Source organism: Tachyglossus aculeatus, chromosome Y4 (genome assembly GCF_015852505.1).
Source record: "Tachyglossus aculeatus isolate mTacAcu1 chromosome Y4, mTacAcu1.pri, whole genome shotgun sequence".
Lineage (NCBI taxonomy): Eukaryota > Metazoa > Chordata > Mammalia > Monotremata > Tachyglossidae > Tachyglossus > Tachyglossus aculeatus.
Window position 1 is genome coordinate 6,378,689 of NC_052096.1, and position 25,209 is coordinate 6,403,897.

At 54.8% G+C, this 25,209-nt stretch overlaps 1 protein-coding gene across 1 annotated transcript in view; it reads right to left on the reverse strand.

Moving 5' to 3' along the window:
* Positions 1 to 2,496: 2,496 nt before the first annotated feature.
* ITGA10 (integrin subunit alpha 10) overlaps positions 2,497 to 25,209 on the reverse strand; it is a 35,616-nt gene continuing 12,903 nt past the window's right edge. The window contains exons 6-29 of the mRNA XM_038768323.1: positions 24,809 to 24,936; positions 21,611 to 21,759; positions 19,494 to 19,644; positions 19,184 to 19,349; positions 19,004 to 19,077; positions 18,495 to 18,639; positions 18,214 to 18,362; positions 17,529 to 17,672; positions 15,351 to 15,572; positions 13,547 to 13,677; positions 10,571 to 10,737; positions 10,323 to 10,465; positions 10,131 to 10,244; positions 9,955 to 10,040; positions 9,394 to 9,538; positions 8,231 to 8,323; positions 7,861 to 7,937; positions 7,513 to 7,602; positions 7,319 to 7,403; positions 6,765 to 6,878; positions 6,449 to 6,637; positions 5,791 to 5,883; positions 3,688 to 3,801; positions 2,497 to 2,876 (exon numbers count right to left, since the gene is read on the reverse strand). Of these exons, the coding sequence (XP_038624251.1) occupies positions 2,811 to 2,876; positions 3,688 to 3,801; positions 5,791 to 5,883; positions 6,449 to 6,637; positions 6,765 to 6,878; positions 7,319 to 7,403; positions 7,513 to 7,602; positions 7,861 to 7,937; positions 8,231 to 8,323; positions 9,394 to 9,538; positions 9,955 to 10,040; positions 10,131 to 10,244; positions 10,323 to 10,465; positions 10,571 to 10,737; positions 13,547 to 13,677; positions 15,351 to 15,572; positions 17,529 to 17,672; positions 18,214 to 18,362; positions 18,495 to 18,639; positions 19,004 to 19,077; positions 19,184 to 19,349; positions 19,494 to 19,644; positions 21,611 to 21,759; positions 24,809 to 24,936 (3,035 nt within the window). The 3' untranslated portion in view covers positions 2,497 to 2,810. The remainder of the gene's footprint in view (positions 2,877 to 3,687; positions 3,802 to 5,790; positions 5,884 to 6,448; positions 6,638 to 6,764; positions 6,879 to 7,318; positions 7,404 to 7,512; positions 7,603 to 7,860; positions 7,938 to 8,230; positions 8,324 to 9,393; positions 9,539 to 9,954; positions 10,041 to 10,130; positions 10,245 to 10,322; positions 10,466 to 10,570; positions 10,738 to 13,546; positions 13,678 to 15,350; positions 15,573 to 17,528; positions 17,673 to 18,213; positions 18,363 to 18,494; positions 18,640 to 19,003; positions 19,078 to 19,183; positions 19,350 to 19,493; positions 19,645 to 21,610; positions 21,760 to 24,808; positions 24,937 to 25,209) is intronic.

Below are 25,209 nucleotides of genomic sequence, written 5' to 3' on the forward strand. Positions count from 1 at the left end.
CCAGCTGACAACCGGCGGAGCCGGGATTTGAACCCACGACCTCTGACTCCCCAGTCCGGGTTCTTGCCACCGAGCCACGCTGCTTCTCTAGTAGTTAAGCGCATAGTAAGCGCTTAACAAATACCATTGTTATTATCACATTAATGATAAATAATTATTAATATAATAATAATTACTGTATATGATATATTATTATATAATAATAAATAAATGTTAATAATAATGATACATAAATGTTAATAATAATAATGAATGAATGGTGTCCCTCGCCCCCCTGTGGCGACTCAAACCCACTGGAGCCCCGGCCTCGTCCTACCGCCTTGTCTCCGGCAGAGGGCGCTCTGCCCTCGGCTTGCGCCCGCAGTTCTCCCACGCGACCGCACGGGGGCGCTCCAGGACTCAAAGTGGCCACAGAGGGCGCTCTGCCGCGACCTGCGCCTGCAGGTCTCCCACGCGACCGCACGGGGACGCTCCAGGGCCCAAAGAGGCCGCCCTGTCTCCTGCAGAGGGCGCTCTGCCGCGACCTGCGCCTGCAGTTCTACCGCGCGGCCGCACGGGGACGCTCCAGGGCTCAAAGTGGCCACAGAGGGCACTCTGCTTGACCTGCGCCTGCAGTTCTCCCGCGCGGCCGCACGGGGACGCTCCAGGGCTCAAAGTGGCCACCCTTTCTCCTGCAGAGGGCGCTCTGCCGCGACCTGCGCCTGCAGTTCTCCCACGCGGCCGCACTGGGACGCTCCAGGGCTCAAAGTGGCCACTGAGGGCGCTCTGCCGCGACCTGCGCCTGCAGTTCTCCCGAGCGGCCGCACGGGGGAGCTCCAGGGCTCAAACTGGCCGCCCTGTCTCCGGCAGAGGGCGCTCTGCCGCGACCTGCGCCTGCAGTTCTCCCACGCGGCCGTACGGGGGCGCTCCAGGACGCAAAGTGGCCACAGAGGGCGCTCTGCCGCGACCTGCGCCTGCAGTTCTCCCACGGGGCCGCACGGGGGCGCTCCAGGGCTCAAAGTGGCCACAGAGGGCACTCTGCTTGACCTGCGCCTGCAGTTCTCCCACGCGGCCGCACGGGGACGCTCCAGGGCTCAAAGTGGCCACAGAGGGCGCTCTGCCGCGACCTGCGCCTGCAGTTCTCCCACGAGGCCGCACGGGGACGCTCCAGGGCTCAAAGTGGCCACAGAGGGCACTCTGCTTGACCTGCGCCTGCAGTTCTCCCACGCGGCCGCACGGGGGCGCTCCAGGGCTCAAAGTGGCCGCCCTGTCTCCTGCAGAGGGCGCTCTGCCGCGACCTGCGCCTGCAGCTCTCCCACGCGGCCGCACGGGGGCGCGCCAGGGCTCAAAGGGGCGTGGCTTCCCGCGGAGCCGGTGGGGGGCGCCCTTCCCGCCCCCGGGCACCGGGAGGGTGGGCGGCTGCGGGTTCAGGTTTCAGCGGGGCCCCAGCCTCCCCTCCCCCGCCACCGAGGACTCTATGTTTGACTTTCCTTCCCCGCCCCGGAGGAGGACAGAATGTCTCTTGTGGCTTTTTCTTTTTTTTTTCTTTTTCCTGTTGACTCTCGCCGGGCGTTCCCTGAATCACCAGACACCCCAGGGAAGCGGCCGGTGTTGACTTTGGCCGCTCTCGGGGCGAGGGGGACGAGGGGGAAGAAGGGGATGGGCGCGCGCATGCGCCTCGCGCTTCCAGGAGCTCGCCGCTGCGAGCTGGGGGGGAGCACGCGGCGAGGTGCGCATGCGCGCACCCCAGGCGAGCACGCTTGCGCGCGCCTCAAGAAAGCACGCATGCGCACCTCCCTTGCGGCGGGGATGCCGCGTCACTCCCACCCGGCAGGGGGCGGGGCGGAGATGTGAACCCGGTTGGTGATGATAATAGTAATAATAATAATAATAATAATAATAATAATGACGGCATTTATTAAGCGCTTACTATGTGCAAAGCACTGTTCTAAGCTATGGGGAGGTTGCAATGCGATCAGGTTGTCCCACGGGGGGCTCACAGTCTTCATCCCCATTTTACAGATGAGGTCACTGAGGCACAGAGAAGTTGCGACTCGCCGAAAGTCAAGTAATGATAATAATAATAAGGATGGTATTTGTTAAGCGCTTACTATGTGCCAAGCACTGATCGAGCCGTTCCTTGTACATGCCTACTATTCTATTTATTTTGTTAATGATGTTTCTCACAGTTTCTGGACTGCGGGACCCTCTCTAGATGTTGCCGGTTTGTACTTCCCAAGCGCTTAGTCCAGTGCTCTGCACGCAGGAAGCGCTCAATAAATACAATTGAATGAATGAATGTGCACAAAGCTCTACTTCTACTTGTTCTGAAGATTTTGACACCTGTCTCCATGTTTTGTTTTGTCGTCCGTCTCCCCCTTCCAGCCTGTGAGCCCGTCGTTGGGTAGGGACCGTCTCTAGAGGTTGTCGACTTGTGCTTCCCGAGCGCTTAGTACAGTGCTCTGCACACAGGAAGCGCTCAATAAATACGATGGAATGACTGAATGAGGGCTGGGGGTCGAGGTGGGGGGCAAAAGGGGGGGTGTCTCCGTGCTGACCCTTCCCCATCCTCCTCTTCCTTGGGTCCAGCTGGACCGGTCCAGGCCTGGTTCCCATCCAGCGGATGCCGGAGCCAGAAGTGGGGGGCAAGGGGGGGGGGGTCTCTCGGTGCTGATCTGTCCCCTTCCTCCTCCTCCTCCTCCTCCTCCTCCTCAGGTCCAGGCCTGGTGGCGTCCCCCACCCCCATACACCTCCGTCCCCTATCCCCGGGGGTCAGGGGACTGCAGGCGCATGGAACGAGGGTGTGGGGTCCCCGGGGGGGGGGGTCCCGTTCACTGCTCCGGCCTCTCCGTCTCCTCCTCTCCCTCAGGGACTTTCTTGCGGGAGAAGAACCCGAGCTGCAGAAGAGGGGGAAAACCACGAGGAAGGCCACGGACCCATCCCAACCCCCTGACCACCAAAACCAGCCCTAGTGGATAATACTAAAAATAATAGTGGCGTTTGTTAAGCGCTTACTATGTGCCAAGCGCCGTCCTAAGCGCTGGGCTAGATACAAGGTCAGCAGGTTGTCCCGCGTGGGGCTCCCAGTCAGTCTCCATTTTGCAGAGGTCACCGAGGCCCAGAGAAGCAAAGTGACTCGCCCAAGGTCACTTCTCTGGGCCTCGGTTCCCTCATCTGTAAAATGGGGATGAAGACTGTGAGCCCCCCGTGGGACAACCTGATCACCTTGTAAACTCCCCAGCGCTTAGAACAGTGCTTTGCACATAGTTAAGTGCTTAATAAATGCCGTTATTATTATATGCAAAGCACCGTTCAATGCGCCGGGTGGGGGGTGGATACAAGGTGATTAGGTTGTCCCACGTGGGGCTCACAGTCTTCATCCCCATTTGACAGATGAGGGAACTGAGGCACAGAGAAGTCAAGTGACTCACCCAAAGTCACCCAGCAGACAAGCGGCAGAGCCGGGATTAGAACCCGCGACCTCTGACTCCCAAGCCCGGGCTCTTTCCACCGAGCCACGCTGCTTCTCATGAAGACGGGATGAAGACGGCGAGCCCCACGTGGGACGGGAACTGCGCCCAACCCGTTACGCTCATGTCTACCGCCGCGCTTAGTACAGTGCCTGGCACAGAGTAAGCGTTTAGCAAATACTATTTTTTAAAAAAGGCCAGACAGAAGCGTCCAGGCCCGGCCCGCGGCCCCTCCTACCTTCCAGAGGCAGAAGACGATGAGGGCAAGAAGCAGCAGCCCCCCGACAACGCTGCCGAGAAAGATCCACAGCGAGACGGGGACCTGTCGAATCTGGAACACCTCTAGCAGGCTCTGTGGGTGGATAATCAGAAGAGGAATGAATCATTATGCCACTTGTTGAGCGCTTACTATGTGCCAGGCGTTGTAGCCTGGCTCAGTGGGAAGAGCCCGGGCTTTGGAGGCAGAGGTCATGGGTTCAAATCCCGGTTCTGCCAACTGTCAGCTGGGTGACTTTGGGCCAGTCACTTCACTCCTCTGGGCCTCAGTGACCTCATCTGTAAAATGGGGATTAAGACTGTGACCCCCCTGTGGCACAACCTGATTACCTTGTATCCCCCCAGCGCTTAGAACAGTGCTTTGTGCATAGTAAGCGCTTAATAAATACCATCAAAATAAATAAATGGGTTCAAATCCCGGCTCCGCCACCTGTCAGCTGGGTGACTTTGGGCCAGTCACTTCACTCCTCTGGGCCTCAGTTCCCTCATCTGGAAAATGGGGATTAAAACTGTGAGCCCCCCCCATGGGACAACCTGATCAGCTTGTAACCTCCCCAGCGCTTAGAACAGTGCTTGGCACATAGTAAGTGCTTAACAAATGCCATTATTAATATTATGATTATTATTACTAAGCGCCGGGGAAGATACAAGTTAGGTTGAACACAGTCCCTGTCCCACACGGGGCTCCCACTCTGAATCCCCAGTTTACAGATGAGGTAATTGAGGTCCAGAGAGTAATGATAATGGTATTCGTTATGCGCTTACTATGTGCCAGGCACTGTACTGAGCGCTGGGGTAGATAGGAGTTAGGTTGGACACAGTCCCTGTCTCATATAGGGCTCACACTCTTAATCCCCATTTTACAGATGAGGGAATTGAGGTCCAGAGACTAATGATAATGGTCTTTGTTAAGTGCTTACTATGTGCCATTCATTCATTCATTCATTCATTCAATCGTATTTATTGGGCGCTTACTATGTGCCAGGCACTGTACTAAGCGCTGGGGTAGATAGGAGTTAGATTGGACACAGTCCCTGTCCCATATAGGGCTCACACTCTTAATCCCCATTTTACAGATGAGGGAACTGAGGTCCAGAGACTAATGATAATGGTATTTGTTAAGCGCTTACTATGTGCCATTCATTCATTCATTCATTCAATCGTATTTATTGAGCGCTTACTATGTGCCAGGCACTGTGCTGAGCGCTGGGGTAGATAGGAGTTAGGTTGGACACAGTCCCTGTCTCATATAGGGCTCACACTCTTAATCCCCATTTTACAGATGAGGGAATTGAGGTCCATAGACTAATGATAATGGTATTTGTTAAGTGCTTACTATGTGCCATTCATTCATTCAATCGTATTTATTGAGTGCTTACTATGTGCCAGGCACTGGACTAAGTGCTGGGGTAGATAGGAGTTAGGTTGAACACAGTCCCTGTCTAGACTGTGAGCCTGCTGTTGGGTAGGGACCGTCTCTATATGTTACCAAATTGTACTTCCCAAGCGCTTAGTACAGTGCTCTGCACACAGTAAGCGCCCATTAAATATGATTGAATATAGGGCTCACACTCTTAATCCCCATTTTACAGATGAGGAAATTGAGGTCCAGAGACTAATGATAACGGCATCTGTTAAGCGCTTACTATGTGCCCTTCATTCATTCGATCGTATTTATTGAGTGCTTACTATGTGCCAGGCACTGGACTAAGCGCTGGGGTGGCTCCAAGCAAATCGGGTTGGACCCAGTCCCTGCCCCACGTGGGGTTCACCGTCTCCATCCCCGTTTTCGGGAACTGAGGCCCAGAGAAGTGAAATGACTGGCCCAAGGTCACACAGCTGACCCGGGATGAGAACCCACGACCGTCCCGGGGTCTTTCCACTGGGCCACCCTGCTCCTGTGGGGGTTGGATGGGGGGGGTCGTTCCGGGGCCCTGCTCCCCCAGCCCCTCCCCACCTCCCCCTGAGCGAGGAGGAGGGGGAAACTGAGGCAGAGGGGGGTACATTGGTGATATTCGAACCCTCCAGGGAGGGGAAGGGGGTTTCGCCGGGCCCGCCCCCACACCTCTCTCCGCCGCGCGGCCTCGGGCAGGGTCAGCAATTCGTTGTCCGTCCCCAGCTCGAAGCTGCTCACCACTGTGACCGTCTTCACCTGGGCCTGGAGAGGAGCCAAGGGGTGTGGGGGTGGGTGGAGCAAGCCAAGGGGGAGAGGGGCAAAATTATTATTATTATTATTATTATCATCATCATCATCAATCAATCGTATTTATTGAGCGCTTACTATGTGCAGAGCACTGTACTAAGCGCTTGGGAAGTACAAATTGGCAACATATAGAGACAGTCCCTACCCAACAGTGGGCTCACAGTCTAAAAGGGGGAGACAGAGGACAAAACCAAACATACTAACAAAATAAAATAAATAGAATAGATATGTACAAGTAAAATAAATAGAGTAATAAATCTGTACAAACATATATACATATATACAGGTGCTGTGGGGAAGGGAAGGAGGTAAGATGGGGGGATGGAGAGGGGGACGAGGGGGAGAGGAAGGAAGGGGCTCAGTCCGGGAAGGCCTCCTGGAGGAGGTGAGCTCTCAGCAGGGCCTTGAAGGGAGGAAGAGAGCCAACTTGTGCTTCCCGAGCGCTCAGTCCAGTGCTCTGCACACAGTAAGCGCTCAGTGAATGAATGAAGGAGGAGAGGGGAGCCCCCTAAACGCTCACCTTGCGGAAGAAGTGGTCGTAGGCCGCCCGCAGCAACCCCACCGAGGCCTGGGCCCCCTTCGCCAGCCGGCCCAGGTGGCACCGCACGGCTTGGCAGCGGGTCCAGCTGCAGTTCCAGCGCTGCGGCCGGGCAGCGGCCGGAGGGGCCCGGGGAGGGGGCTCCGGCAGGTCCTCCACGACGCAGCTCGCCTGCTTAGGGGTGGATACGGGCCGCGGGGGCTCTGACCTCGACACCCGCGTCTCCCCACCCCCGGGGAGAGCGGCGGGGGGCGAGGGAAGGAGCCGGGGGCGGGTGGGGAGGGGTCTCCGGACTCACGTTGTCCACCAGGACCCTGGTCACGGACAGGAAGCGGCCGCCCCCGGGCAGCTCGGCCGGCAGGAGGGCGGACAACCGGAGGCCGTCGACCGGGAAGCAGCCCAAGTTCTGCACCTGGGTCGGGGGGCGGGGGAAGAAGCCCCCAAGGGGGTGGTTGAGGGGCAAAACTCTCTCTCTTTTCATTCACTCATTCATTCAATCGTATTTATTGAGCGCTTCCTGTGTGCGGAGCACTGGACTAAGCGCTTGGGAAGTCCAAGTGGGCAACAACTAGAGCCGGTCCCTACCCAACAACGGGCTCACAGGCTAGAAGGGGGAGACGGACGACAAAACAAAACATGCGGACGGGTGTCAAGTCGTCAGAACCCTCACCCAGTCCCGCCTTGCCCAGTTCATTCACTCACCCGGTCGTATTTACCGAGCGCTTACTGAGTGCGGGGCACCGGAGAGCCCAATACGACAATAAACAGACCCAGTCCCCGTCCACGACTAGCTGACAGTCCACAGGTCAAGCCCTCCGCTCACCCTCCGCCCCCCCGCCCCCCATTTCTCACCCTGAACGTGGTTTTGAACTCGGGGCCCGGCCCGGCGGGGAGGATCCCGTGAGGGTGGACCTCGTAGCGGTGGAGGGTCGTCTCGCTACGGGGAGATGCGGGGGATCCCGTGAGGGGGAGCGGGCGTGGGGCGGACCCGGGGAGCTCCTCTCCTCCATCGGGGACCAGGGGATTCGGGGAAGGGGGTCTCGTACCTGGAGACCACGAGGTCCGGCTCGTACCGGACGAAGACCTCCAACTGGACGGTGTTATCCCGGAGGGTGGCGTTGGCCTCCAAGCTGTCACTGGTAAAGGGGGTTCAATCCGATTTTCTTCTAGCAAGGTCTGGGCCCCCACCCTCCCGGCCCCCATCCTGGGCTGGTGATAATAACGATAATAATAACCGTTAAGCACCGACTATGTTCTAAGCGCCGGGGTAGGTACAAAGTTATCAGTTTGGGCACGGTCACTGTCCGGCGTGGGGCTCACGGTCGAGGTGGGATTCCCCCCACCCCCTCCAAGACCCCCAGAGCGGGCAGGGATGGGGGGAATCCGGCCCTCACCTGCCGGCCGTCAACGTCACCAGGGCCCGGCTCTGGAGGGTGGTACAGCTGAACTCAAATTCCAGGAGGAAGGTTACCTGGGCGGAGGTCGACGGAGGGAAGAAAGAGGAAGAGGCGGGAGGGGAAGGATGAAGATGGAGGGAAGAACGAGGAAGAGACGGGAGGGGAAGGATGAGGATGGAGGGAAGAACGAGGACGAGACGGGAAGGGAAGAAGGAGGATGGGGGGAAGAACGAGGACGAGACGGGAGGGGAAGAATGAGGATGGGGGAAGGAAGGGGGAAGAATGAGGAAGACGGGAGGGAAGGAAGGGGGAAGATGAGGAAGACAAGAGGGAGTTGCCCCTTCCGTCCCCCATTCCTGGGCTTCACCTCGGCACCTGCTTGGAAGACCGGGTGGCCCACGCTGCAGGAGCGGGCGTGGGCGGAGCGGGCCGTGCACTCCACCTTCACGGGGGCGTCTCTCTGCGGAGGACGGTGGGGGGGGAAAAGGGTCGATAATAAATCATCATCATTATAACAATGTTGCCAATTTGTACTTCCCAAGCGCTTAGTCCAGTGCTCTGCACACAGTAAGCGCTCAATAAATACGATTGATGATGATGATGAATGATGATGGTATCTGGTGAGCGCTTACTAGGTGCCAAGCACCGTTCTACGCGCTGGGGTACATACAAGGCAATCATGTTGCCCCACGTGGGGCTCACGGTCTTAATCCCCATTTTCCAGATGAGGGAACTGAGGCCCAGAGAAGTGAAGCGACTTGCCCAAGGTCACACAGCAGACAAGTGGCGGAGCCGGGATTAGAACCCACCACCTCTCTGGTCAATAGCCACTCCCTTCCAAACTTCCCACGCCACTTCTTCTTCCAGTCCCCGGATCCCCCTCCTTCCAACCCTCCCATGCTCCTATCTTCATGTTCTTCTCCCCGTTATAATTATGGTATTTGTTGAGCGTCTACTATTATGTGCCAGGCACTGTTCTACGCGCTGGGGCAGATACAAGATAATTGGGTTGGATGCAGTCCCTGTCCCCCGTGGGGCTCCCAGTCTCCATCCCCATTTGACAGATGAGGGAACTGAGGCCCGGAGAAGTGAAGTGACTTGCCCAGGGTCCCACAGCAGACAAGTGGCGGAGCCTGGATTAGAACCCATGACCTTCTGCCCCCCAAGTCCATGCTCTGACCACTAGGCCATGCTGCTTGTCGGGCCCCCCTCCCTCCGACCCCCGTGTTCTCAGCACGGTTTAGTGGCCAGAGCCTAGGCTTGGGAGTTAGAGGACCTGGGTTCTAATCCCGGCTCTGCCACCTGTCTGCTGCGGGACCTTGTACAAGTCTCTTCTCCGTGCCTCAGTTCCCTCCGCTGTAAAATGGGGATGAAGACTGGGAGCCCCACGTGGGACAACCTGATCACCTTGTAACCTCTCCAGCGCTTAGAACAGTGCTTGGCACATAGTAAGCGCTTAACAAATACCATCATTATTATTCTTCTTCTCCTCCCTGGGGTGCCCGGGCCCGCTGGGCCTTGAGGAGGCACCTGGAGGGTGAGGCTGGCCAGGTGGAGGTTGCGGGAGAAACTGAGGTCCAGACTGGCATTGTAGGCATTTTCCTTCCGATTCTCCAGCGTCACGGACACCGCTGCCTTCTGCCGCCCGCCGCCCCGCACCACGAACGGGGTCTGCCTGGGGGGCGAGAGGCCGGGGGGTGGGCGTGAGGGGAGGGGGAGGTCAAGGGGGGCCGCTGGAGGCCGTGGGGGGCGGGGATTCCTGAGCCCTCCCCCAGCCTGGCCCTCCCCATCAGGTAGCAATAAAATAATAATAACAAATTGAGTTATTTGTTTAGCGCTTACTACGTACCAAGCACCGTTCTGAGCCCTGGGAAAGAGCCAAGCTAACCGGGTTGGACCCAGTCCCTGTCCCGCGTGGGGCTCCCCATTTTCCAGATGGGGCGACTGAGGCCCAGAGACTCTCCCGAGGCCGACCCGGCGGACGGGTGGCAGGGCCGGGATTCGAACCCAGGCCCTCTGACTCCCAGCCCCGCTAGGCCTCGCTGCCTTCCCGGCCGTCCCCCCAACCGAATCCCCCCGGCCGCCCCCCACCGGGATCCGTGGACGTCCAGCTGGGCCCGCAGCGCCAGGTCGGTGACACACTGGTCGTCGGAGCCGCAGTCCTTGAAGAACGGGATCTGCCGGGGGAAAAGCCGAGAGTCGCCTCGGGTCGGGAGTCACGGGAGGGACCCCCTTTCCACCCCGGGGGTCCGGGCGGGGGGACGGACCATCTTTCGCAGGGAGGAGGGAGAGTCCTCGTCCAGCACGGGCTCCGGCCTGGGGCTGGGGTCCAGGGCGAAGCTGACCACGAGGGCGAGGGGCCGCAGGTAGTCCGTTGTGTCCTGCGGGAAGGCCGGACTCAGGGGGTCCGGCCCCTTCCCCGGGGGCGGCCCCCCACCCCGGTCCCCCCCCACGCTCACCAGCACGTGGAAGTGGAGCGGGTGGCACGTGACGTTTCCCACCGAGAGCCGGAGGGTCCTGGGGGCCAGGCGCGGGCCCGACCCGTCGAAGCCCGCCCGGGCCCCGGCCGCCGCCTCGTCCAACGCGGCCCACACGCGCACCTCTGCGGGGACACGCCGAGGACAGGGGAGGGGGTTCAGGGCTCCGCGGGACGGGGGCCACGGGGCTGGGTTTGGGGGCCCGGGGGGCTGGGGCCGAGTCTGCTCACGGAGGCGAGGGTCCCAGCGGCCCGGGGAGCGCGAGGAAGGCCGGAAGCAGAGGCGGGCGGTGAGGCAGGCCGCGGCCTGGCCGCGCCGGCGACAGTCTGGGCGCAGCAGGCTGATGGCGGCGGGGGTCACCGACAGCGACGGGGACAGGTGGACGATGGGCCGGGAGCTGTGGGAGCCGCCGGGGACAAGGACGAGTCCGGGGGGGGACCGGCGAAAAGCGGGTGGGGGAGAGACGAGGGGAACCCCCACCCATCACCTACCCATAATTCATTCACTCATTCCAGCGTCTTTAATAATAATAATGATGGCATTTGTTAAGCTCTGAATATGTGCAAAGCACTGTTCTAAGCGCTGAGGGGGGATACACAGCCATCAGGTTGTGACCAGCAGCATGGCTCTGTGGAAGAAGCCCGGGCTTTGGAGTGAATGGGGATGAAGACTATGGATTTTACTATTTATTTTATTTTGTTAATAAGTTTTGTTTTGTTGCCTGTCTCCCCCTTCTAGACTGTGAGCCCGCTGCTGGCTAGGGGCCGGCTCTATATGTTGCCAACGTGTACTTCCCAAGCGCTTAGTGCAGTGCTCTGCGCACAGTAAGCGCTCAATAAATACGATTGAATGAATGAATGAATGAGCCCCCATGGGACAACCTGATCACCTTGTAACCTCCCCAGCGCTTAGAACAGTGGTTTGCACATAGTAAGCGCTTAATAAATGCCATTATTATTATTATTATTAATCCCCATTTTACAGATGAGGTAACTGAGGCCCAGAGAAGTGAAGCGACTTGCCCAAAGTCACCCAGCAGACAAGTGGCGGAGCCGGGATTAGAACCCATGACCTCTGGCTCCCAAGCCCAGGCTCTTTCCACTGAGCCACATGAGCCGTGACTGTGTGCACAGCACTGTACTAAGCACTTGGAGGAGTCCAATAAGACAATAAACAGACACAGTCCCTGTCCACAACCAGCTGACGGTCTAGACACTAATTTATAATAATAAATATGGCATTTGTTAGGCGCTTACTTTGTGCCAGGGCTTGGACTAAGCGCTGGGGTGGATAATAATAATGATGGTATTTGTTAAGTGCTTACTATGTGCTAAGCTCTATTCTAAGCACTGGGGAGGTTACAAGGTGACCAGGTTGTCCCCCGGGGGGCTCCCAGTCTCCATCCCCATTTTCCAGATGAGGGAACTGAGGCCCAGAGAAGTGATGTCACTTGCCCAAGGTCACACAGCAGACAGTGCGACTCTCTCCTCTAGTCTGCAAGCTCCTTGAAGGGCAGGGAACGTGTTAACTCTTGTTCTTGAGGCTCAGTGGCGAGAGCCCGGGCTTGGGAGTCAGAGGACGTGGGTTCTAATCCCGGCTCTGCCACTTGTCCGCTGTGTGACCCTGGGTAAGCCCCTTCACTTCTCTGGGCCTCAGTGACCTCATCTGGAAAACGGGAATGAAGACTGGGAGCCCCAAGTGGTACCACCCGATGACCTTGTATCTACAACAGTGCTTGATCCAGAGTAAGTGCTTAACAAAAACCATAATTATTACTATTATTATCATTAATAAATATGAGTGAGTGAATGCTTGGCACATAGTAAGTGCTTAGCAAATACCATCACGAAAGAAAAGGAAAAGAGACTCCTCCCCTTCTCCCCTCCTCCTCCTCCTCTTGTCCCTCCTCCCTCTCCCCTGGAAAATGGGGATTAAAAGAATGAGCCCCATGTGGGACCACCTGATGACCTTGTATCTACAACAGTGCATGGCACAGAGTCAGTGCTTAACAAATACCACAATTATTACTATTATTATCATTAATAAATATGACTGAGTGAATGCTTGGCACATAGTAAGTGCTTAACAAATACCATCAGGAAAGAAAAGGAAAAGCGACTCCTCCCCTTCTCCCCTCCTCCTCCTCCTCTTGTCCCTCCTCCCTCTCCCCTGGAAAATGGGGATTAAAAGAATGAGCCCCATGTGGGACCACCTGATGACCTTGCATCTACAACAGTGCTTGGCACAGAGTCAGGGCTTAACAAATACCACAATTATTACTATTATTATTAATAATAAATATGATTGAGTGAATGCTTGGCACATAGTAAGTGCTCAACAAATACCATCATGAAAGAAAAGGAAAAGCGACTCCTTCCCTTCTCCCCTCCTCCTCCTCCTCTTGTCCCTCTCCCTCTCCCCTGGAAAATGGGGATTAAAAGAATGAGCCCCATGTGGGACCACCTGATGACCTTGTATCTACAACAGTGCATGGCACAGAGTCAGTGCTTAACAAATACCACAATTATTACTATTATTATTAATAATAAATATGAGTGAGTGAATGCTTGGCACATAGTAAGTGCTTAACAAATACCATCATGAAAGAAAAGGAAAAGCAACTCCTCCCCTTCTCCCCTCCTCCTCCTCCTTTTGCCCCTCTCCCTCTCCCCTGGAAAATGGGGATTAAAAGAATGAGCCCCATGTGGGACCACCTGATGACCTTGTATCTACAACAGTGCATGGCACAGAGTCAGTGCTTAACAAATACCACAATTATTACTATTATTATCATTAATAAATATGACTGAGTGAATGCTTGGCACATAGTAAGTGCTTAACAAATACCATCATGAAAGAAAAGGAAAAGCAACTCCTCCCCTTCTCCCCTCCTCCTCCTCCTTTTGTCCCTCTCCCTCTCCCCTGGAAAATGGGGATTAAAAGAATGAGCCCCATGTGGGACCAACTGATGACCTTGTATCTACAACAGTGCTTGGCACAGAGTCAGTGCTTAACAGATACCACAATTATTACTATTATTATTATTAATAAATATGATTGAGTGAATGCTTGGCACATAGTAAGTGCTTAGCAAATACCATCACGAAAGGGAAGGAAAAGAGACTCCTCTCTTTCTCCCCTCCTCCTCCCTCTCCCCCGGCCCGCCCCGTGCCCGGCCCGTGCCCGGCCCGTCCTCGCCCTGGCACCTGAGCAGGACGGCTGCCCCCTGAGCCCCGACGACGACGTCCACCAGCTGGTCCCCGTCCATGTCCAGGCGGCCGTCCACGCTCCGTCCAAAGTAACTGAGGCCTTGTGCCAGCGAGGCTGCCGCCACCCGCTGCCCACGAGAAGCGGGGGGCCGTGAGGACCCGCCAGCCTCCACCCACCTCCCCTCAGCTATACACTATATACACTATACAAATAGTGTATATTTGTACTATTTGTATTACTCCATTATTTATTTGACTAATGATGTGTATGGAGCTCTAATTCTATTTATTCTGATGGTATTGCCACCTGTCCACTTGTTCTGTTTCGCTGTCTCCCCCTTCTAGACTGGGAGCCTGTTGTTGGGTGGGGGCCGTCTCTAGATGTTGCCAACTTGGACTTCCTTGGGTAGGGACCGTCTCTCTCCGTTGCCTAATTGTACTTTCCAAGCGCTCAGTCCAGGGCTCTGCACACAGTAAGCGCTCAATACATACGATTGACTGAATGGATGAATGAATGTTTTCTTCTGTTGTCTGTCTCCCTTCTTCTAGGCTGTGAGCCCGTTGTTGGGTAGGGACTGTCTCTACCTGTGGCCGAAGTATACTTCCCAAGCGCTTAGTCCAGGGCTCTGCACACAGTAATCGCTCAATAAAGACGAGTGAATGAATGGATGGATGAATGAATGAATGTTTTGTTCTACTGTCTGTCTCCCCCCTCTAGAATGTGAGCCTGCTGTTGGGTAGGGACCGTCTCTATATGTTGCCGATTGGTCCTTTCCCAAGTGCTTAGTACAGTGCTCTGCACACAGTAAGCGCTCAATAAATACAATTGAATGAATGAATGAATGCTCTGCACACAGTAAGTGCTCGATAGATATGATTGAATGGATGGATGGATGAATGGATGGATGGATGAATGGATGGATGGATGGATAGATGAATGGATGGATGGATGGATGGATGGATGGATGGATGGATGGATGGATGGACAAATTGATGGGTCTGTCTCCCCCTTTTAGACTGTTAGCCCACTGTTGGGTAGGGACTGTCTCTATATGTTGCCAATTTGTACTTCCCAAGCGCTTAGTACAGTGCTCTGCACATAGTAAGCGCTCTATAAATACAATTGATGATGATGGATGGATGGACAAATTGATGGGTCTGTCTCCCCCTTCTAGAATGTGAGCCTGCTGTTGGGTAGGGACCGTCTCTATATGTTGCCAACTTGTACTTTCCAAGTGCTTAGTACAGTGCTCTGCACACAGTAAGCGCTCAATAAATACGATTAAATGAATGAATGAATGAATTATGATTGGATGGATGGATGGATGGATGGATGGATGGATTGATGAATGGATGGATGGATGGATGGATGGATGGATGGATGGATGGATGGATGAATGAATGCATGAATGGATGGATGGATGAATGAATGGATGGATGGATGGATGGATGGATGGATGGATGAATGTTTAGATGGATGGATGGATGGATGAATGAATGAAACCCCGCCCCCTTGGCCTCCTCTTCTCCCCCAGGGGCCACCCCCCCCAACTGGGAGCGCCCCCTGGTGGCCCCCCACCCCAACACTACCCCCCCTCCGACCGGGAGCGCCCCCTGCAGGCCCCCCACCCCAACACTGCCCCCCCTCCGACCGGGAGCGCCCCCTGCCCCCCCCCCCCCAACACTGCCTCCCTCCCTCCCTCCGCCGTCCGGGAGCGCCCCCTGGCGGCCCCCCTCCCTCCCTCCCCCGGGCCCGGGAGCGCCCCCTGGCGTCGGCGCCCGCCCCGCCCGCCCGGCCGACCTGCTTGGGGGTGGGGCTGAGGCGGTCGGGGCGGGCGCCGTGGAAGAGGTAGAGCGCCCCCCGGTGTCCGTCCTCCAGCGGCGCGCCCACCGCCACGTCGGCCAGGCCGTCCGCGTTCACGTCCCTGACCACGGCCAGCGCCCAGCCCAGACGCGCGTCCTGAGGGGAGGAATCCCACCGCCACGGACACACCCGCAGCACGCCGGACCCTCTCAGCGAGCCCTGGGGGGACGGGGGGGGGGACACCGACACGGGGGGGGGGGGACACGGGGGACACGGGGTACACGGACACGGGGGGCGGGAGGACGAGGCTCAGGCCTCTGCCCCCACACCCCAGGCGGGCCCCCAACCTCAGGAGAGGCTCCAGGCCTTCCCTGACCCTTACAATCATCTTTTAATAATCACACCTTATATTACGATACACATTATATGGATACATATTATATAGAATATATATATATATATAATAATCTGAGAATAATCATAATCTGCCCCCCGCCCTCAGGAGGCCTTCCCCCTCTGAGCCCTCCCTGACCCTTACAATCATCTTTTAATAATCACATCTTATATTACGATACACATCATATGGATACATGTTATATATATTATATATATATATATATATATAATAATCTGAGAATGATCATCATAATCTGCCCCCCGCCCTCAGGAGGCCTTCCCCCACTGAGCCCTCCCTGACCCTTACAATCATCTTTTAATAATCACATCTTATATTACGATACACATCATATGGATACATATTATATATATTATATATATATATATATATATAATAATCTGAGAATAATCATCATAATCTGCCCCCCGCCCTCAGGAGGCCTTCCCCCACTGAGCCCTCCCTGACCCTTACAATCATCTTTTAATAATCACATCTTATATTATGATACACATCATATGGATACATATTATATATATATATGTAATATATATAATAATCTGAGAATAATCATCATAATCTGCCCCCCACCCTCAGGAGGCCTTCCCCTACTGAGCCCTCCCTGACCCTTACAGTCATCTTTTAATAATCACATCTTATATTACGATACACATTATATGGATACATATTATATATATATACACATATATATATAAATATGTAATATATAATAATCTGAGAATAATCATCATAATCTGCCCCACACCCTCAGGAGGCCTTCCCCCACTGAGCCCTCCCTGACCCCTTACAATCATCTTTTAATAATCACATCTTATATTATGATACATAGCATATAGGATAATATATATATTTGTAAATGATAATCTGGATACACATTATATGGATATATATTATATATATATATATATATATAATAACCTGAGAATAATCATAATCTGCCCCCTGCCCTCAGGAGGCCTTCCCCCACTGAGCCCTCCCTGACCATTGGAATCATCTTTTAATAATCACATCTTATATTATGATACATAGCATATAGGATAATATATATATATTTATAAATAATAATCTGAGAATAATCATCATAATCTGCCCCCCACCCTCAGGAGGCCTTCCCCCACTGAGCCCTCCCTAACCCTTGGAATCATCTTTTAATAAACACATCTTATATTACAATACACATTATATGGATACATATTATATATAATATATATATTAATCTGAGAATAATCATAATCTGCCCCCCGCCCTCAGGAGGCCTTCCCCTACTGAGCCCTCCCTGACCCTTGGAATCATCTTGTAATAATCACATCTTATATTACAATACACATTATATGGATACATATTATATATAATATATATATTAATCTGAGAATAATCATAATCTACCCCCCGCCCTCAGGAGGCCTTCCCCCACTGAGCCCTCCCTTAGCCTTACAATCATCTTTTAATAATCACATCTTATATTATGATACATAACATATGTGATAATAAGCGCTTAGTACAGTGCTCTGCACATAGTAAGCGCTCAACAAATACGATTGATGATGATGATGATAATACATATTTATGAATAATAATCTGGATACACATTATATGGATACATATTATATATAATACATATATAATAATCTGAGAATAATCATGATCTGTTTATTGTTGTACTGTCCTCGCCCAAGCTCTCAGCCCAGGGCTCTGCCCACGGTAAGCGCTCAATAAATAGGAATGAATAAATACGACCGAATGGAATGAACGAGGCTCACCTGGCCCACGCTGTACATGTACACCCGTCCAGTCTCTCGGTTCTGGGGGCCCAGGAACATGGGGGCGGCCACCAGCAGGACGTCGGTCACCCCGTCCCCGTCCACGTCCACGGGACAGAGCTCACTGCCAAAGTAGGATCCGATCTGGGGGATGATAACGACGGTATTTGTTAAGCGCTTACTACGTGCCGAGCACTTTTCCAAGCGCCGGGGGAGATACAAGGTCATCACGTTGTCCCGCGTGAGGCTCCCGGTCTTCATCCCCATTTTCCAGATGAGGGAACTGAGGCCCAGAGAAGTGACTTGCCCAAAGTCACCCAGCTGACAAGCGGCGGAGCTGGAATTAGAACCCACGACCTCTGACTCCCAAACCCGGGCTCTGGCCACTGAGCCACGCTGCTTCACTCATTCAGTCGGATTTATTGAGCGCTTTCTGTGTGCAGAGCACTGGACTAAGCGCTTGGGAGGTACAAGTCGGCAACATACAGGGATGGTCCCTGGACCTCCTGGAGGAGGTGAGCTCTCAGCAGGGCCTTGAAGGGAGGAAGAGAGCGAGCTTGGCGGATGGGCAGAGGGAGGGCACTGTACTGATCGGTGGGGTAGATAGAAGCCGCGGGGTGAGTGGGGGGGCTCTTCTCCTCCCACCGTCCGAGCCCCAGCCCCCCTTCCCCGTCCCCCTGCCCACCTGCTCCCCGAGGAGGCGGCGAGCGACCCTCACGGTCCCGTCCTCTCCGAGCTCGAAGGCGACCACCTTCCCCCGGTGCTGGAACCGCGGGGCCCCGGACAGCAGCAGCCGGCGACCCCCGGGGAGGACCAGAGAGGACACGGAGTAACCTGGGGGCGGCGGGAGAGCGGGGGGCCGGGGGCCTCGTGGGACGCCATCGAGACCGGGGAGGGGGTGGTTGGGGGGGCGTCCCGGGGAGACCCCGGCCCCACCCCGGCCTCCGCCTCGCCCCTGGCCCTCACCCAGGTAGGCCGCGTGGTTCTGAAGCGCGGGGGGGAATTCGGCTTCCAGGGCGGCCCGGGGAGGGAAGAGGCGACGGCCCCCCGACAGCCAGAGCACCGACCCCCCCCAGTCATAGGCGCCCACCATGCCGAACAGGATCCCGTCCTGGAGGGGGGAGAAGGGTGGGAGAAGGACAGCGAGGGGGTCACGGGGAGGTCACGAGGAATCGAAGGGGCTGAGGGGGTCGTCGAGGGGTCGTGGAGGGGTCACGGGGAGTCAAGGGGGCTGAGGGGGTCGCCTAGGGCGCCTGGAGACGTCTCCAAGGGGACAGGAGGGATGAGGGGGGAAGAGGTCAAGGGACGGGGCACTAAGAGGTGCAGCAGAGCTAGGGGAGAAGGAGGAGGAGGAGGGCGGAGGCCTTGGCCTGAGCTGACGGAGGAGAGGCCGAGGAGAACATGGGGGGCAGGAGAAGAGGCTGAGGAGAACTTGTACGGGGGCGGGGGGGTTCTGCCTTTCACGCCGGACTCACTGGCTGCGCATGGACGGAGAAGCCGATCTGGGACATTTCCAGGCCGAAGGAGCTCTCGTTCTCCTCGTGGGAGCCTGGAGCCGGAGGGGGGCGAAGGATGCGGGGGGATTCAGGGCGACCGGGGACGGAGGGAGAGACCCAGTGCCCCCCGTCCCCGGTCCAGGCCCGGCGCCCGCCCACCCTCGAGGCCGAAGATCCGGTCTCCCAAGGCGTCCACGATGTCGGTGAGGGCCGCCTCGTCGGTCACGTTGAAGAAAAACTTGTCGTCCGGGTCGCTGGCGATAGCGCGGATTTCGCGGAGGAAGGAGGCGGGATCCCGCTGGCGGCGGAGGTAATGGCCCAGGACCTGGACGGGACGGGAGGGGAAGGTGGGCGTCCAGAAAAGAGAGCCCCCCTCCCCATCACACACAAACACACACACACACACACACACACACACACACACACACAGAGGCCGGACCCTTATTTCTCCCGCCGCCTGGGTTCTCACCGCTATGCCGTATCGCGTCACGTTGAGCGTCTCGCAGGCCCGCAGAGCCCCCGGCAGGTCCTCCCCGTCGTGGGACTCCCCGTCTGTCACCACCACCAGTAGCCGAGTGGCCTCGGGGCGACCCCCCCTGCTCGGACTGAACCCCTCTGTGCTGGGAGGGCGGGAGGGGGGAGGGGGGGGAAGCAGGGGCACAGTGAACCCCAGAATGGCCCCTCTCCCCTCCAGGCCCTGGCATGGCCTAGTGACTACAGCCCGGGCCTGGAGTCGGAAGGTCATGGGTTCCCATCCCGGCTCTGCCCCTTGTCTGCTGGGTGACCTTGGGCAAGTCACTTCACATCTCCGGGCCTCAGTGACCTCATCTGGAAAATGGGGATTGAGACCGGGAGCCCCATGTGGGAGCCCCTTTTAGACAGTGAGCCCACTGTTGGGTAGGGACCGTCTCTATATGTTGCCAACTTGGACTTCCCAAGCGCTTAGTACAGTGCTCTGCACACAGTAAGCGCTCAATAAATACGATTGATGATGATGATGATGATGTGGGATGGGGATTGGGTCCGACCTGATCCGCTTGTATAATAATAATAATAATAATAATAATAATAATAATAATAATGGCATTTATTAAGCACTTACTATGTGCAAAGCACTGTTCTAAGCGCTGGGGAGGTTACAAGGTGATCAGCTCAGGGGGCTCAGTCTTCATGCCCACTTTACAGATGAGGGAACTGAGGCCCAGAGAAGGGAAGTGACTTGCCCGAAGTCAGCTGAGGGAACTGAGGCCCAAAGTCGCCCAGCTGACAATTGGCGGAGCCGGGATTTGAACTCATGACCTCTGACTCCAAAGCCCATGCTCTTTCCACTGAGCCACACTGCTTCTCCACCCCAGTGCTTAGCACACTGCCTGGCACCCAGGTCTAGCCCAAGGTCTCCCAGCAGACAGATGGCGGAGTGGGGGTAATAACAATATAAATTATTATGGTATTTGTTAAGTGCTTACTATGTGCCAAGCACTATTCTAATAGTAATAATAATAATAATAATAATAATGGTATCTGTTAAGCACTTACTTTGTGCCAAGCACCGTTCTAATAGTAATAATGGTATTTGTTAAGTGCTTACTATGTGCCAAGCACTATTCTAATAGTAATAATAATAAAAATAATGGTATCTGTTAAGCGCTTACTTTGTGCCAAGCACTGTTCTAATAGTAATAATGGTATTTGTTAAGTGCTTACTTTGTGCCTAGCACTGTTCTAAGCGCTGGGGGAGATACAAGCTAATCAGGTTGTCCCACGGGGGGCTCCCACTCTTCACCCCCATTTTCCAGATGGGGTCACTGAGGCCCAGAGAAGTGACTCGCCCGAGGTCACCCAGCGGACAGCTGGCGGAGCCGGGATGAGAATCCAGATCCTTCCGACTGGCAGGCCCGGAGCGTCCGCGCTCAATCAATCAATCAATCAATCGTATTTATTGAGCGCTTACTATGTGCAGAGCACTGTACTAAGCGCTTGGGAAGTACAAATTGGCAACCCATAGAGACAGTCCCTACCCAACAGTTGGCTCACAGTCTAAAAGGGGGAGACCGAGAACAAAACCAAACATACCAACAAAATAAAATAAATAGGATAGAAATGTACAAGTAAAATAAATAAATAGAGTAATAAATATATACAACCATATATACATATGTACAGGTGCTGTGGGGAAGGGAAGGAGGTAAGATGGGGGGATGGAGAGGGGGACGAGGGGGAGAGGAAGGAAGGGGCTGAGTGTGGGAAGGCCTCCTGGAGGAGGTGAGCCCTCAGCAGGGCCTTGAAGGGAGGAAGAGAGCGAGCTTGGCGGATGGGCAGAGGGATTGGGGGCATTCCAGGCCCGGGGGAGGACGTGGGCCGGGGGTCGATGGCGGGACGGGCGAGAACGAGGTACAGTGAGGAGATTAGCGGTGGAGGAGCGGAGGGTGCGGGCTGGGCTGGAGGTGAGGTAGGAGGGGGCGAGGGGATGGACAGCCTTGAAGCCCAGGGTGAGGAGTTTCTGCCTGATGCGCAGATTGATTGGTAGCCATTGGAGGTTACCCCCGCCCAGCGTCCGAGCCCCCCGCGGTGTCCCCCCTCACCAACCAGGCGCTGTGGATGGCCTGCGCCGTCCGAGTCTCCCGGCCTTCCCGCCGCTTCAGGCTCCGCGCCGCCCGCACCACCTCGTTCTTGGTGCGGAAATCCCCCAGGCTCCATTCGTGCACGGGCCGCTCCCCGTACTGGACCAGGCCCACCTGGGGACGGGGGATCGGGGGCGAGAACCAAGGAGGAGACCCTCAGGGACCTCACTTCGCTTCCCTCCTCCATCCCTGTATATATGGTTGTACATATTTATTACTCTATTTATTTTACTTGTACATATCTATTCTATTTATTTTGTTAATATGTTTGGTTTTGTTCCCAGTCTCCCCCTCCTAGACTGCGAGCCCACTGTTGGGTAGGGACTGTCTCTATATATTGCCAACTTGGACTTCCCAAGCGCTTAGTACAGTGCTCTGCACACAGTAAGCGCTCAATAAATACGATTGATTGATTGATCCCTGTCTGCTTGTTTTGTTGTCTACCTCCCCCCTTCTAGCCTGTGAGCCTGTGGTTGGGTAGAGACTGTATCTGTGGCCAGATTGGACTTTCTAAGTGCTTAGTCCAGTGCTCTGCACACAGTAAGCGCTCAATGAATACAACTGAATGAATGAATGGATGAATGAATGAGTGAATGAATGAATGAATGAAAGAAAATCCCATCCCGCACACTTTGCTCCCCAGTGCCAACCTTCTCCCTGGGCCTCCATCTCGCCCATCTTGCCACCGACCCCTGTCCCCTGTCCTGCCTCTGGCCTGGCATGCCCTCCCTCCTCTAATTCATTCATTCACTCATTCGTATTTATTGAGCGCTTACTGTGTGCACAGCACTGGACTAAGCACTTAATCCTACAGACAATTCCTCTCCCTCCCTTCACTCATTCATTCATCAGTCAATTTTATTTATTGAGCACTTCCTGTGTGCACAGCACTGGACTAAGCACTTAATCCTACAGACAATTCCTCTCCCTCCATTCATTCATTCATCATTCAATTTTATTCATTGAGCACTTACTGTATGCAGAGCACAGTCTAAGCACTTAATCCTACAGACAATTCCTCTCCCTCCCTTCATTCATTCATTCATTCATCATTCAATTTTATTTATTGAGCGCTTACTGTGTGCAGAGCACTAGACTAAGCACTTAATCCTACAGATAATCCCTCTCCCTCCCTTTATTTATTCATTCATTCAATTTTATTTATTGAGCACTTACTGTGTGCAGAGCACCGGACTAAGCTGAATCCCACAGACAATTCCTCTCCCTTCACTCATTCATTCATTCAATTGTATTTATTGAGCGCTTACTGTGTTCACAGCACTGGACTAAACGCTTAATCCCACAGACAATTCCTCTCCCTCCCTTCATTCATTCATTCATTCATTCAACTGTATTTATTGAGTGCTTACTGTGTGCAGAGCACTGAACTAAACACTTAATCCCACAGACAATTCCTCTCCCTCCCTTCTTTCATTCAATCGTATTTATTGAGCGCTTACTGTGTGCAGAGCACTGGACTAAGCGCTTGGAAAGTCCAATTTGGCCACAGATGGAGACAATCCCTACCCAACAACAGGTTCACTGTCTAGAAGGGGGGCGACTTAAAGCCATACCGTAGGCCCACCTCCTCCCAGAGGCCTTCCCAGACTAAGCCCCCCCTTTTCCTCATCTCCCCCTCCCTTCCGCATCCCCCTGACTCACTCCCTTTGCTCTTAAGAATAATATTGTTGGGTAGAGACCGTCTCTGTTGCTGAATTGGACTTCCCAAGCGCTTAGCCCAGTGCTCTGGCCACAGTAAGTGCTCAATAAATACGACTGACTGAATGAATGAAGGGAGGGAGAGGAATTGTTTGTGGGATTAAGTGCTACTTCCAGTGCGCTGCCCACACTGAGTGCTCAATAAATATGACTGAATGAATGAATAATGGTAATAATAATAATGATGGCATTTGTTAAGCACTTACTATGTGCCAAGCACTGCTCTAAGCGCTGGGGGGATACAAGGTGATTGGGTTGTCCCACGTGGGGCTCACAGTCTTCGCCCCCATTTTCCAGATGAGGGAACTGAGGCCCAGAGAAGTGAAGTGACTTGCCCAAAGTCACGCAGCTGACAAGTGGCAGAGGCGGGATTAAAACCCAGGACCTTCTAAGTCCGAAGCCCGGGCTCTTGCCACTGAGCCATGCAGCTCAAGTGCTTACTATAATAATAATGATGATGGCATTTGTTAAGCGCTTACTATGTGCCAAGCACTGTTCTAAGCACTGGGGAGGACACAAGGTGATCAGGTTGTCCCCCATGGGGCTCCCAGTCTTCATCCCCATTTTACAGGTGAGGTAACTGAGGCCCGGAGAAGCAAAGTGACTGGCCCAAAGTTACCCAGCTGACAAGCGCTTAGTAATAATAATAATGATGATGATGGCATTTATTAAGCGCTTACTATGTGCCAAGCACTGTTCTAAGTGCTGGGGAGGTTACAAGGTGATCAGGTTGTCCCACGGGGGGCTCAGTCTTCATCCCCATTTTACAGATGAGGGAACTGAGGCCCAGAGAAGTGAAGTGACTCACCCAGCTGACAATTGGTGGAGTCGGAATTTGAACCCATGACCTCTGACTCCAAAGCCCGGGCTCTTTCCGCTGAGCCACGCTGCTTCTCTAGTACAGCGCTAAGCGCTTAGTCCAGTGCTCTGCACACAGTCAGCGCTCAATAAATACGATTGAATGAATGAATGAATGAATTGGGGGAGCCGGGATTAGAACCCAGGACCTCTGACTCCCAAGCCCGTGTGCCAAGCACTGTTCTAAGCGCTAGGGGAGATTCAGAACCCGTTGTGGGGTAGGGACCGTTTCTATCTGTTGCCGACTTGGACTTCCCAAGCGCTTAGTCCAGTGCTCTGCACACAGGAAGTGCTCAATAAATATGGTTGAATGAATGAATGAACGAACGAATGAATGAATCCAAGGTTGGACAGTGTCAGTGCTCATAGTGATCTGTGGGGGGCGCTGAAGAGCCGGCTCTCTGGCCCCGCCCCTTACCACGTCACGCGATGGCCCCGCCCACCTAGGTCTGTTCATGGTGACGTAATGTGATGGCCCCGCCCCCTGCCGGCCGCGCCCGCCCCCCTGGATCTGCTCGGGGTGACGTCATGCGATGGTTCCCCCCCCCCCTTCCGAGCCCGCCCCCTGCCGGCCGCGCCCGCCCACCTGGATCTGTTCGGGGTCGATGAAGAGCTTGGCGAGGAGCCTGCGCAGAAAGGTCTGCACGTCTGCCCAGGGGTAGATGCTGTTGGAGCCGTCCAGCACCATCACGATGTCCATGTACGTGGGGCAGCCTACGGACGGACGGGGGGCGGGGGGTCACCGAAGAACCGGGGGACCCCGGGAACCCGCCCCGACCCCTGGGGGGGGTCTTCCCTCTAGGCTGGTCCTGGATCCGTGCCCCCTCGACTAGTCATCGTGGCATTTGTTAAGCGCTCACTCTGTGCCAACCACTGTTCTAAGCGCCGGGGGGGGGGGGGGGGGAATACAAGGTCATCAGGTTGTCCCCCGTGGGGCTCCCAGTCTTTATCCCCATTTGACAGATGAGGGAACTGAGGCCCAGAGAA